This window comes from Pongo pygmaeus, chromosome 7, assembly GCF_028885625.2.
Source record: "Pongo pygmaeus isolate AG05252 chromosome 7, NHGRI_mPonPyg2-v2.0_pri, whole genome shotgun sequence".
NCBI lineage: Eukaryota > Metazoa > Chordata > Mammalia > Primates > Hominidae > Pongo > Pongo pygmaeus.
In genome coordinates, this window is record NC_072380.2 from 97584472 (window position 1) to 97597787 (window position 13316).

Genomic DNA, 13316 nt, shown 5'->3' on the forward strand with positions numbered 1-13316 from the left:
GCTGTGACTACTTGTGTTTAAATATAAGTATCTTTTACTGTTAACAGAAATGTAACAAAACTTTATTACTGTTTCCAGCAGGATCTATTAGTGGAGATATCATTGATGAGTTAATGTCTTCTGATGGTAAGTAGGTTAAAATTTTACTAACTCATATATCAGTAAGGCTTTTGTGGAATTTATAAGTGAAACATAATTTAAAAGAAATGAACATATATTTGCCACCTGCTTTACTATGAAGATTCATGAAAATTCTCCCTTAACACTTACAGTAAGTAATAGGCATCCTTCAGAATTTATTTCTCTTTGCTTGCATTTTGAGGGAAAGGAATCCATATGGGGATACTTCTCACCTTCAATGAAAATAAACTGTTAGCCCTTTCCACTCCTGAAGGATCTGGTCCAAAAAGAGTAAAATAACTTGTCTAAATCAGCAAGTGATCTGAACACCTGCTTTTGTAAATACCCCTACCCGGGCCAATTTCAAGCTGCCAATGTGAAGTCACTGAATTAGTATTAATATTAACCACGTTGTCATCTAACCTGAAAAATTATTAAATATCAGTTAGCTACAGTATGCTAATTACTTTAATAATTTCTCTCCTTCTGTAAGTTCTTGGATCAGAGTCCTAGTTCCTAACAAATATAGTAGAAACCTACGAAGTGGTAGCAGTTAAGTTAGCAAATGTTATAGTAACTAGAGATGTACTAAACATATATGTAGAAGCAGAGAACATCAGCAAACTTTGTAAGTCCAGTTCATTCTTCTGTTTGCAAAGTGGCAAACAGAACACTTTCATTAGTGTTCTGTTGTGTTTTTTTTTTTCTTTAGGCAGAGTCTCCCTCTGTCATCCAGGCTGGAGTGTCATCCAGGCTGAGTGCAGTGGCACGATCTCAGCTCACTGCAACCTCCACCTCCCAGGTTCAAGTGATTCTCCTGGCTCAGTCTCCTGAGTAGCTGGTATGACAGGCGCCTGCCACCACACCTGGCTACTTTTTGTATTTTTAGTAGAGACGGGGTTTCACCATGTTGGCCAGGCTGGTCTCGAACTCCTGGCCTCAGGTGATCCACCTGCCTCAGCCTCCCAAAGTGTTGGGATTACAGGCATGAGCCACTGCACCTGGCCTCATTAGTGCCTTTTAGTTATATTACCTTAGTGATAAGTTCAACCAATAAAAAACTTAACTTCTAGGCCGGGCGCGGTGGCTCACGCCTGTAATCCCAGCATTTTGGGAGGCCAAGGCAGGCACATCATGAGGTCAGGAGATCGAGACCATCCTGGCTAACATGGTGAAACCCTATCTCTATTAAAAAATACAAAAAATGAGCCAGGCATGGTGGCGGGCACCTGTAGTCCCAGCTACTCGGGAGGCTGAGGCAGGAGAATGGTGTGAACCCGGGAGGTGGAGCTTGCAGTGAGCCGAGATCAAGCCACTGCACTCCAGCCTGGACAACACAGGGAGACTCCATCTTAAAAAAAAAAAAAAAAAGAAAAGAAAAAATTAACTTCTATTTCTCAATCTAGTATCAATAATCAATGTATAAATTGTTACTAAATGAGAATCTTTCAAAATACACATTACACAAGTCTGTAATTTGGAATGATGTATTTGAGAGTATTTTGTTAAAGATCATTAACCGTATGTAGAAACCATCTTTAACACTGAATTTGTTTTTTGTTTGCAGTGTTTCCTCTCTTAAGGCTTTCTCCTACCCCGGCAGATGACTACAACTTTAATTTAGATGATAATGAAGGAGTTTGTGATCTGTTTGATGTCCAGATACTAAATTATTAGATTCCATGGAAACTTGGGACTGTTATCTACCTCTAACTGTGTAACATTTTAGACTTCTTAATAACCTAAGTATTTAAAATAATGAATGTAACACCTTTTTTAGTTCACTGATTCTGAAGTGTTCTTCCCTAATAATTACTTTCTTTACTTCACAAAACTTCAACCATAAAAACAAAGGGCTCTGATTGCTTTAGGGGATAAGTGATTTAATATCCACAAACCTCCCCACTCCCAAAAGTAACTAGATTCTGGATTTCAACTTCTAATTGTGAATCCTTCTATTTTTTCTTCTTACAAGAGGAAAGTTAAAGGACACTACAGGTCATCAAAAACAAGTTGGCCAAGGACTCGTTACTTGTTTGTCTTATATTTTTACTGCCACTAAACTGCCTGTATTTCTGTATGTCCTTCTATCCAAACAGACATTCACTGCCACTTGTAAAGTGAAGGATGTAAACGAGGATATATAACTGTTTCAGTGAACAGATTTTGTGAAGTGCCTTCTGTTTTAGCACTTTAAGTTTATCACATTTTGTTGACTTCTGACATTCCACTTTCCTAGGTTATAGGAAAGATCTGTTTATGTAGTTTGTTTTGAAAATGTGCCAATGCCTGTACATTAACAAGATTTTTAAAAATAAAATTGTATAAAACATTTAATTTATTGGTCTTTGTGAAGAATTAGATGCATCACCACTATATTACAACAGAGCCATTAATCTTGTAGCTTCATCAACATTAACTGGTTTGCTTTCATGATGCTGCTGAGGAATCTGAAAGGAGAAAGTATTATATTTAAAAACGTAGACAACAATAGCAGACAAATGACTTATATAAGCTGTTATTCAATTTAATTTTTCTAGTCATATCTTTGGAAGTAGAACAATAAATCTGTATATTCAGACAATGTTTTAGAGTCTGAATATGCTATTTATACTATAGAGCCTACTAGAGAGCCACTACCAAAAAATACACTCAACTTACAGGCTTTGAAAACTTGGAGTTTAATTTATTAGCCTCAATTTGTTAGCCATTAAAAAAAAGCAAATGATTTCTGCTTACCAGTTCTTTCTGCAGAGGTTCAAGTGAAGTGCTTTTTGAGAAATGTGCAAGTTCCTTTTGTACATTTACAAAAGCTTTATTTACTCTGTTAACTTTTTCCTCATTCATAATGTTTATCTTTTAAAAAAGAAAAAAAAAGCATTAATCTATGATCTCATAACCATTAAAGATAAGATATATTCAACCTTAACCCATTAAATCTAAAATCTAAAAACTCTTACCAACAAATTAGGGATAATTCACTCAAAAATTCTTATAGTCTTATTGGGAAATTATAGACAAAAAGTTTTGATTTTTAAAAAATGGGATTTATGTGGAGATGCCTCACACTTATGTTACAGAAGGCCAAGATATGTGACTGTGATATTGTGATTCATAATAAGATATATACATATATTTGGTCTTTGTCCTCATTTCCTGTCATACAGCTTTTTAAATCACTGTATTAAGAGGGATAAGAGTGTCTTTTGAATGCTAATGAGACGGCTGGTAGCTGGGAGTCTCTAGATAGCCTCAGGAGGAGGGCTAGTCAGATAAAAAACAGGGTTAGAGGATTAGGACTTTCTGCTCCAGAGAGAGGAGTGGGGATAAAGGTTAAGCCCATCACTAATGGCCAATGATTTAATGAATTATGCCTACATAATGAAGCCTCCGTAAATCTACAGAAGAACTGGGTTCAAAGAGCTTCCGGATAGCTGAACACATGGGGGCTCCTAGAAAGTGGCATGCCCAGAGACAGCAGGGAAGCTCCATGCCCCTTCCCATGTACCTTGCCCTCTGTACCTCTTCCATCTGGCTACGCATCTGTCTCCTTTGTAATATCCTTTATAATAAACTGGTAAAAGTATTTTCCTGGGTTCTGCAAGCTGCTCTAGAAAATTAATCAAACCCAAGGAGGGGGTCATGGGAACCTTTATTTATAGCTGGTTGGTGAGAAGCACAGGTAAAACATCTGGGACTTGTGATTGTCACTGAAGTTGGGGAGAGGCTTAGGACTCAAGGAATCTGATGCTATCTCCAGGTCAGCAGTGTCAGATTTTAATTAAAGGACACCCAGCTGCTGCCTGCTGAAGATTCATCTGCAGAACTGTTAGGTGTGGGGGAAACCGCCCCACAAATCTAGTATTGGAAGTGTTGAGTGACCATATGAGAGTGAGAATAAGAGAAACTGAGTTGCTTTTTTCCTGTATCCTTATAGTGACCAAAATCTTTCTAGGCTACAGTGCTGTCATCCCGCATCTATACAAGAAACCTGGATCAAATACTTTTAGTCCCTTCTAACAGTACGTCTCTGAATCCTTCCTGGACCTTCTTGTCTTAATGGAAGACCCCTGATGACAGCTTCCCTTGCAGTCCTCCTCTTTTGAGTGTAACAGAGGTAGGGGTGGTGCTCTTGTTCTTCACTGCTGCTGCCGCCAAACAATTTCTCCTTCAAAACCCTTACCTCCTTTGCACTTTATGCTGCCTACCCATAGATCTCTCTCTTAGATTCTACCTGTTGGCATATATAAAAGTTCTAGTACCTCCTGTCCAAATAAAATAATCTTCCTCAAATACACCAAGCTTTTCCCTAGCTCAGGGCCTCTGCACTGGCTATTTTTCTCTGCCTCAAACCCACCACTCCCAACACTTTCTGGCTCTTTGCATTGCTAGCTCTTTATCATTCTAGTCTTGGTTTCAATGTCTCAACTATGAAGACCGTCCTATATAAACTGTCATCCCCAAAACCCCCACCATCTGCTTAATTTCATTCCTAGCATTTATAAAATCATAAAACTATTCAACCAAAAAGCTTAACTCAGCTAGCTCATGAAAGCTGAAAGATGAAATGTTAGATTTCTAAGGATTATTATAATTAAACTGAGTCCTGGAGAGCTGACTCCATCTACTACTGAAACTTGAAAACATTTTCTTAAAAATTTTTCTTAAAAGAATCTAGTTAATCTTGAAGAAATTTCCAGGTATTTTGAAATATAAACAAAGAAAAGGAAGAAACCCCTTTCAAATTGTGCATTTCAATAAATATTTTTTATCTTCATTTTACAGGTTTTTGTTTGAATTGCAGATATCTTCAAAGAGACAAGAATTACTGAGGAGAAAAAGAATGGGTGCTCACTGACATCCCATGTCTTGCCTCTATTAATACATTCTTATATTTGAGTTCAGAGATAAGAACTGTTCCCCATACTATGGCTTTTAAATGAGTTCTATGCTTCAATAAAACTATTAAATTGAAGCTTCACACATTTGTAGTTAAAATGTTTATTTCTTTTCAACATTTGTTTTCAAGAAAGGGAGGTTGTTTCTCTTCCTTTTTTTTTTATATTTTTTTAGACAAATGCTTGAAACCATCCTTACCTTTCTAGGAAAAATGAAGAACCTTTTTAAAAAGTCATAGCCCACAGTTGTTCAGTAGCTTATAATGACACTTTGCTTGTAAACAATAAAGTCAGAGTACTTAACTAATACTCACCTTCTTAAGATTAGTGGTAACTGGTTTTGCTTTGTTTTTAGCCTTAAAGTTTTTTTGGCTGGCTATGTGAAATACATTCCTGGACTTCGGCCCTCTTAATTTGTTCTTGGCCATTGTCTAGAAAAGAAAATAAATTTAATTAAATTGCCCACATTTATGAACCGTAAGTCAATTTTAAGTTTTTAAAGGTACCAATTAAATCTAAAAAATTCCATCTTACTCTTGATTATTTTTAAAGTTGGTACATATATTATTTCCATGTCTTTCACTCCTAGTAGATTTTCTGCTCTTTGAGTACAGAGTATCTAATTCTTCCCTGTATCCCCAGTGATGGGCCCATAGGAGGCATCCAATTAATATCTGCTGGTTGAATTCACTAATATCATCAACACAATAACTGTTATTCTCAGCAGTACCTCACCACCCATCCTTCTGTTAGTCTATATACTACTATGCTATTCTGGTTCCTATCATACTTTAGAGACTGATTCTGCCTCCTTCTTGACTTCTTTTTTATTCCTTTTTACTCTCCCCACTTTCTCTCCTGTGCATCCCATCAAAATCAGTCCTTAATCCTCCATTTCCTACCTCCCTGTCTCCCTTAATTTACTTTTATGACTTCCATATTACCTCTATGTGAATGGCCCTTGCCTTGAAATGTTGGATACTGTCTTTCCTCTGTAGCTAGAGATGAATTAAGCCAGTAAATTCTACCTTAAAACATCTCTCAGATCTGTCTTTAATAATGTATATGAGGAATAATTTTTAAAATATTAAGTTAACATGTATTGAGCTTTTATTGTATGTACAAGCACTACACTAATGTGCTTTAACTCATTTACTCCTTACAACAACCCTTTGTAATAACTACTATTATCCCCATTTTAAAGATTAAAATTAAAAAACTGACACAAAGAGAAGTTAATTTGCCCAATGTCACACTGTCATTAACCAGGAGATGCCAGGACTTACAGCCAGGCAGACTAGATCAGAGCTAACGTTATGTGGTATTGCACTTCATGTATAAATATAAAAGCTATACAAAAACATGGTGTAATATTGCTTAGTTCAGGACTGGGTTACTGCTGAAGTCCCTAGGTCCATTTGTTCAAACCACTGTTTGTCAAACTATGCCCATGGACCAAATCAGGCCAAGCACCTGTCCTTGTAAGTAAAGTTTAATTGGAGGCCAAGTGCAGGCGCGGTGGCTCACACCTATAATCCTAGCACTTTGGGAGGCGAAGGCAGAGACCAGCCTCACCATGGCGAAACCCTGTCTCTACTACAAATACAAAAATTAGCAGGGCGTAGTGGCACATGCCTGTGATCCCAGCTACTCGGGAGACTGAGGGAGGAGAATCGCTTGAATCCAGAAGGCGGAGGTTGCAGTGAGCCAAGATTGCACCAGTGCACTCCAGCCTGAGTGACAGAGCAAGACTCTGTCTCAAAAAAATTAATTAATTAAAAAATAAAGTTTAATTGGAATACAGTTACGTCCATTCAATCATGTGCTGATATGGCTGCTTTCCTGCTATAACTATGACCCACAAAGTCCAAAATATTTAGTGTCCGACCTTTAACAGAAAGTCTGCCAACCCCTGGCTTAAGCCATCTGCACAGTGGCTATCTGGCACCAAGCTATGCGATCGACCTTCCCATTGTTAAAAACCAACAGTTTTCCCAATGTATAAGGGGCAACGTGCCTTGGCTTGGCATATTACTGGCACGCTGAATCTACCCTAAGTCTGCCACACATATCTCCTGTTATATCTCTATAAACTCTGCTCTAGCCAGCCTGGTCTAACTGTTCTCCTGCACAGACACCTTGAACATTCTTCCTTTTTTTCCTTTGCTCAGTCGTAGCCTTGACTGAAATTTATATCTTCCTTCAATGTAGCCTTACTACATTTTAAGTAATTAAGGAACTACTTAACCGAAACAGCAATGCTTTTGAACCCCAACAGTATTCCTCCTACTTAAAAAAGAATGCAGTAGAAAATACGTGGTTATTACAGAAGATGCAAAAAATAAAATACACATAATAAAACCCCTCAAATGAAGTAATCTAAAATCATTCCAGGCTGGGAGTGGTGGCTGATGCCTGTAATACCAGCACTTTGGGAGGCCGAGGCGGACGGATCACTTGAGGTCAGGAGTTCGAGACCACCCTGGCCAACATGATGAAACCCCGTTTCCACGAAAAAAATAAAAATTAGCCGGGCGTGGTGACGCGCGCCTGTAATCCCAGCTACTCGAGAGGCTGAGACACGAGGAGGCGGAGGTTTCAGTGAGCCGAGACCGCGCCACTGCACACCAGCCTGGGCGACAGACTGAGACTCAGTCTCAAAAAAAATAAAAATTAAAATAAAATTATTACAATAGTAACAAAAATCCAATCATTAATCTAATATATATTAATCAATTGCTATATGCCAGGTGTGGTAGAGAACTTATACACAAAAGATATATATGGAACATAAATAATGACAGTATATATACGGAACATACACAGACTTGATAGGTATATTGCACATGACACTGCCTATAATATACACATGGACCATGAACAGTCTACAAGTGGAGGAGCGGTTTACTAGGGCTGTAGACCTGAGCAAGGTTCGTGGAGAAAGTAATACACCAGTGGCGGTGTGCGAATGGAAGGAAATTCTCTGAAAACCACGTAGAAACTGATCATGAAAGACACAGCCCGAAACTGGGACCGCGTCAGGAGATGAAAGGCCAACAAGCACCGGGGTTTCCGGCCTGCTACCCAGTAGGGCTGCCTGAGGCAGAGCGCGACTGAACCGTGCCTACAGGCCACAGCGGTACGAGACCGGCCCAATCCAACCCCGACCCCTGCAAACTTCACGCCAGCCCTCCAGAAAACTTAATTTATTAAACTCTCACCAAAAATTTAATCCTTGCGTGCAGCCTTTTAAGCTCCGGGTGACACCATCCAGCACGTACGCCGTCTAGGAAGTTCCGGGGAGAATGAACCAGTCAGGATTCCGCTCACGAGCCGGAGCTCCGCCCACTGAACGGAGCCCCGTCCACAGGCGGAAGTCCCGCCCATAGAGCGAGTTCCCACCCACCTGGCGTAGTCCCGCCCATAGAGCCAACTCTAAGGAGCAAGGTGCAGTGAGAAAGCGAAGCCCAACCCATAGAGCGAGGTTCGGAAGTTCAGTCTCATTAGCATCCCTTGTCTTCCGCGGTGTTGCAGACTTAGCCTCAGCTCAAGCGAGTTTGGGGCGTTATAGAGCCAGCCAAGTCTCTCCTTCCTGGCGTGGGTACTTGTGCAGAAACTGCCCGAGGTGCTTCTGAGACTGCACAGTGAAGACCGCCACACTGGAGGTCAGCGCTCCGCCGCGGACTCCCGGCTAACTCTGCTACTCTCCCAGGAGGAGGCGCTGTGCACCTCTGGGTGGTTTCCAGGGCTCGGCTGGTGGTAGAGGGAACCTTGAGGTTGGAAAAGATCTAGAGCTATGATCTCCGAAAGGAAGATTTGTAATGCACTGCGAGTTAGAAATGCTTTTCTCATTGCAGCTTCCTTGTTTCAAAAAGAGAATTTTTGACAGCACTGCAAAGGCACAAGAAACCAGGCACAGTATAAAATATACAAATAAAACAGGTACCAAGGAACTTAAAACATTCAACCCATAACGTCGTCTAGGGTTTTCTGCTTTAAGAAAATTGACTCAATTCTTCCAAGAGAATAACCCTATTAAAGCTAAGTTTTCACATGTGCCTCTGTGAAGGGGTAGGTCGCCCCTCCACACCTGTGGGTGTTTCTCATTAGGTGGAACGAGAGACGTAAGGCTGACTGTAGACATACTCGGGATCTCTCGTCGACTTGTCCTCAATGACCACACTCGAGTGTACCTTCACCCTAGAGAAAAGCCTCCACGTTGGGCACCAGATGAAGGGGGAAGTGTGGGGAAAAGCAAGAGAGATCAGATTGTTAATATGTCTGTGTAGAAAGAAGTGGACATAAGAGACTCCATTTTGTTCTGTATTAAGAAAAATTATTTTGCCTCGAGATGCTGTTAATCTGTGACCTTACCCCCAACCCCGTGCTCTCTGAAACATGTGCTGTGTCAAACTCAGGGTTAAATGGATTAAGGGTTGTGCAAGATGTGCTTTGTTAAACAAATGCTTGAAGGCAGCATGCTCCTTAAGAGTCATCAACACTCCCTAATCTCAAGTACCCAGGGACACAAAAACTGTGGAAGGCCGCAGGGACCTCTGCCTAGGAAAGCCAGGTATTGTCCAAGGTTTCTCCCCCTGTGATAATCTGAAATTGGCCTCGTGGGAAGGGAAAGACCTGACCGTCCCCCAGCCCGACACCCGTAAAGGGGTCTGTGCTGAGGAGGATTAGTATGAGAGGAAGGCATGCCTCTTGCAGTTGAGACAAGAGGAAGGCATCTGTCTCCTGCCTGTCGCTGGACAATGGAATGTCTTGGTATAAAACCCGATTGTACGTTCCATCTACTGAGATAGGGAAAAACCACCTTAGGGCCGGAGGTGAGACATGCAGGCAGCAATACTGCTTAGCAAAGCATTGAGATGTTTATGTGTATGCATATCTAAAGCACAGCACTTGATTCTTTACCTTGTCTATGATGCAAAGACCTTTGTTCACGTGTTTGTCTGCTGACCCTCTCCCCGCTATTGTCTTGTGACCATGACACATCCCCCTCTCTGAGAAACACCGACAAATAATCAATAAATACTAAGGGAACTCAGAAGCCAGAGGGATCCTCCATATGCTGAACGCTGGTCCCCTGGGTCCCCTTATTTCTTTCTCTATACTTTGTCTCTGTGTCTTTTTCTTTTCCAAGTCTCTCGTTCCACCTAACGAGAAACACCCACAGGTGTGGAGGGGCGACCCACCCCTTCACCTCTATTTATTTTGTTGAGGTCATAGGAAAAACTGGATTTCAAACAAACGTAGATGTAAGAATTAAATAGAGGAGAGAAGCACAAAGGGTGGTTTTATAGTCAACAGGGACAGGTTTATTTTAAATAAACCTGAGACTGGTGGCTGGCCAAGTTAGGTCAGAGCCACACTCTCTTACAGACTAAGAGTTTTTAAGGATTCAGGGTGGGAGAGTTTAACAGAGGCTTGGACTGCTTCTGTGTCTCTTTGCTGTGCTTATCTGGGAGGGAGAGTTGTGTGTCTGTTCCCATAGATCTTTCTGCAGCTGCAGGCATACCCGCAGCTAAAAGTCTGCTTTTACCTTCCCTATCTTAGTACACCTGAAGGGAAAGGAATGTGCTTATTAAGGCTCACTGTTTCACTGGGGCCCATTGTATGAGGGTGAGGTTTGGTAGTTACCGAAGAGACTTTCCCCCTTCTTCACTCTGTGCCTGAGCTGTCTTATCTGTGTTTTACTGACTGCTCTTTCTATCTGCTTGTAATTAGAAGAGAAGTGATTTCCTTGAGATTCATGAGGCTGGAAAGGGAGCTGGAACTTAAAAGTTGGCGGTGTTTGTCCGAGATGACGGTGTTCCTGCTCTGTCAGTAAAACTGAAATTTATATGCCATTTTGTAGCTTACAAAAGATTTCAGCCTATACTATGCCCAAAATAAGGTGATAAAACCGCTCCTCTTTTGCAAGTGATGATACTACTAAGGTTCAGAGTTTAAGCCGTTTGCTGGCAGCCACACAACTAACTAGAAATTGACAAAGCCAGACAGTTTTGTAAAACTAAGCATTTTTTTAAAACAGTTTTTAAAAAGTTTTTGTAAACTTAATAATTCGCAAATCCACTTTGGTTAGCACTTGGTCAAGTCCTCTTTCCAACAAACCAGGCACTTGCCTGCTTACAGAAAGATAAGCAATTTTTGCAATAAATCATTTAATTATGTTTATGCCCATCACAAAAAAATTAAGGAATAGAATATACTAAGGGAAGAGGAATAATTGCTTGCCAATGTATGTTTATTCAAACTTTTATATTCTTTCTGACGATCCACCTGTTAAAAACACCTAAAAATGCTGGTATAAAATGCCCATAAAGTGTAAGAGCAAAACAAAAACAGAAAACCGTTAGACTTTTTTTATAGGCCAGAGTTATTCACAAATACTGAGGCAAATAAGTTGGGTATAATTATTTGGTTCTTTGAATATGAGGCTATTGATGTATATACAGAAGGCAAAGAAATAGATGTAACAGAATGACATTACAGTGTTTATGAAACTGGTAGGTCTCACTTTTATTTTGAAGTGGCGAAATAACATGGTTATTCAGGCAAGAGCAGAGGTCTGAGTGAGGAGGCCTGGGTTTTTGGTTTACCTCTCCCACCAACCAACAGTGTGACCTTGGAAAAATTACTTCATTTCTCTGTGCCTCCCTTTCCCATATGCATGTAGATAGTCATTATACCCACTTCAGAGAACATTGATTATCTGCTCAGCATCCCTTTCTGGATAACCACTCTTCTCCCATCAAGTGGTCCTGGTTGGGCTGATAACTACAGTCCTCCTCTAAGAATTTTCCAGCTAGAGCTCGTGGAAAATGCTGTCTCTTGCATTTGGTGTCTTTGTGCTGGGATGATATAAAATCAAAGCTACTAGTGGCCATCTCCTCCAGCAACTTGGAAGAAGTCTTCCTACAATGAGAGCAACACACACAAGAAGACAGAACTGAACAGACCAGAGGACTCTGATGCAATCATTTGAGTCCTTGGATTCAGCATAGATGGAAGAAAGATCCATCCCTTCATTTTTCAAGTACCTGAGCTAAAATATTACCTTCTTTGAGCTTAAACTACTTTGGGTTGTTTTTATTTTATTTTTTAGTCACTTTTACCTGAAAGAGTCTTGACTCCACTCCTGTCCTACCAACTTCACAGGATTATTGTGCAGAGTTAGTGAAATATAAAACATGAAAGCATAAAGTATTACTAAAACAAAATAAAGGATTATGTTAATTTTCTAAGAGCCATATTTACACATGTTCCAAATGAATCATACATAAAGAAAATAGCTTAAAGATTTTTCATCTTTAAAAATACATGCAAAAATTAAATTTCCAGTTTTTCTAACAATCTTAAAGATGAATAAAATCATAAATAGAAAACTAATCTTTCAGAAACCTTGGTTTTCCTGCGATAGACTCAGCAATGCAGAGTTCTTTATACAGACCTGGACCTCAAATAATTGTCTTGGAGGCAATTCAACAAGTAAACAAAGATAATTAAGGAGAAGAAGAAAATGAGAACACCACATAAATTACAAGCCATCTATAACAAAACTCATAGTCCTGTAAGGGAACACAGCCAGCCTTGTATAGATGATACTCCATAATTTCTCTTACTTAGTCAACCTCCATCTCTTCTCTCCACCACACAGTTTCATTAAGTCAAAATAGTTTGGAAATCTAGGCTCTGTAGGTGCTCAAAGGAAGCACATACCACATTTCTATCTCTCAGGGCACGATCGTCTGGATTGTAAATGCACAGGGAACAATGATTCTTGACAGAAAGTGGTAAGAACTATGATAAATGCACAAAATATGCTATTTATGGGTGGAGATAATTTCGAATTCCGGAAACATTCATGTTAAAGCTCTTATTTGATTGTCTCAGAGCAGAAATCAGCAGACTTCAGCCCAAAGGCCAGATCCAGCCCACGACTTATTTTTGTATAGCCCACGAGCTAAGAATGAAGTTACATCTTAAGATGGGGAGAAACTCAACATAAGAATGATACATAGCAACACATGCATATTCTATTAAATTCATGTTTCTATATCCACAAAGTGTCACTGCAGCACAGCCATGCTCATTTGTTTACATCTTGTCTGTCTGCTGTCATGCTGTAACGATAATGCTGAGTACTTGCGACAGAAACTGCATAGCCTGGAAAGCCTAAAACATTTATTACCCAGGCCTTGACCAATTTAATTTTTTTTTTTTTTTTTTTTTTGTTGAGACGGAATTTTGCTCTTGTTGCCCAGGCTGGAGTGCAGTGGCTCAATC

General features: G+C 40.0%; 2 protein-coding genes across 4 annotated transcripts in view; one reads left to right on the forward strand and one right to left on the reverse strand.

Moving 5' to 3' along the window:
• The window catches only part of E2F5 (E2F transcription factor 5), a 37262-nt gene extending 34805 nt beyond the window's left edge, over nucleotides 1-2457 (forward strand). Inside the window, exons 7-8 of one of the 2 annotated variants that reach the window (XM_054498133.2) lie at nucleotides 79-126; nucleotides 1688-2457. In XM_054498133.2, the coding sequence (XP_054354108.1) occupies nucleotides 79-126; nucleotides 1688-1797 (158 nt within the window). In that variant the 3' untranslated portion in view covers nucleotides 1798-2457. The remainder of the gene's footprint in view (nucleotides 1-78; nucleotides 127-1687) is intronic. The other variant, XM_054498134.2, reaches the window with a different exon arrangement.
• Nucleotides 2441-8519, reverse strand: RBIS (ribosomal biogenesis factor). Of its 2 annotated transcripts, XM_054498136.2 has the most exons (5): nucleotides 8240-8325; nucleotides 6654-6771; nucleotides 5333-5449; nucleotides 2860-2976; nucleotides 2441-2570 (listed from the first exon to the last, which is right to left on the reverse strand). In XM_054498136.2, the coding sequence occupies exons 3-5, from the start codon at nucleotides 5444-5446 to the stop codon at nucleotides 2499-2501; spliced, it is 303 nt and encodes a 100-aa protein (XP_054354111.1). In that variant the 5' UTR covers nucleotides 5447-5449; nucleotides 6654-6771; nucleotides 8240-8325; the 3' UTR covers nucleotides 2441-2498. The 2 variants fall into 2 exon arrangements, with proteins under 2 accessions (XP_054354111.1, XP_054354110.1); XM_054498135.2 differs by lacking the exon at nucleotides 6654-6771 and having other exon boundaries at nucleotides 8240-8519.
• Between the last annotated feature and the right edge of the window lie 4797 nt (nucleotides 8520-13316).

Bases quoted from the DNA above. Each gene is read 5' to 3' on its own strand.
- RBIS (XM_054498135.2), bottom strand. From the start codon at position 5,446: ATGGCCAAGAACAAATTAAGAGGGCCGAAGTCCAGGAATGTATTTCAC. The intron at 2,977-5,332 runs GTGAGTATTAGT...CTTTTTTAAAAG, and splicing joins TTACCACTAATCTTAAGAAG to ATAAACATTATGAATGAGGA. The intron at 2,571-2,859 runs GTAAGCAGAAAT...TTCTCCTTTCAG, and splicing joins AACCTCTGCAGAAAGAACTG to ATTCCTCAGCAGCATCATGA.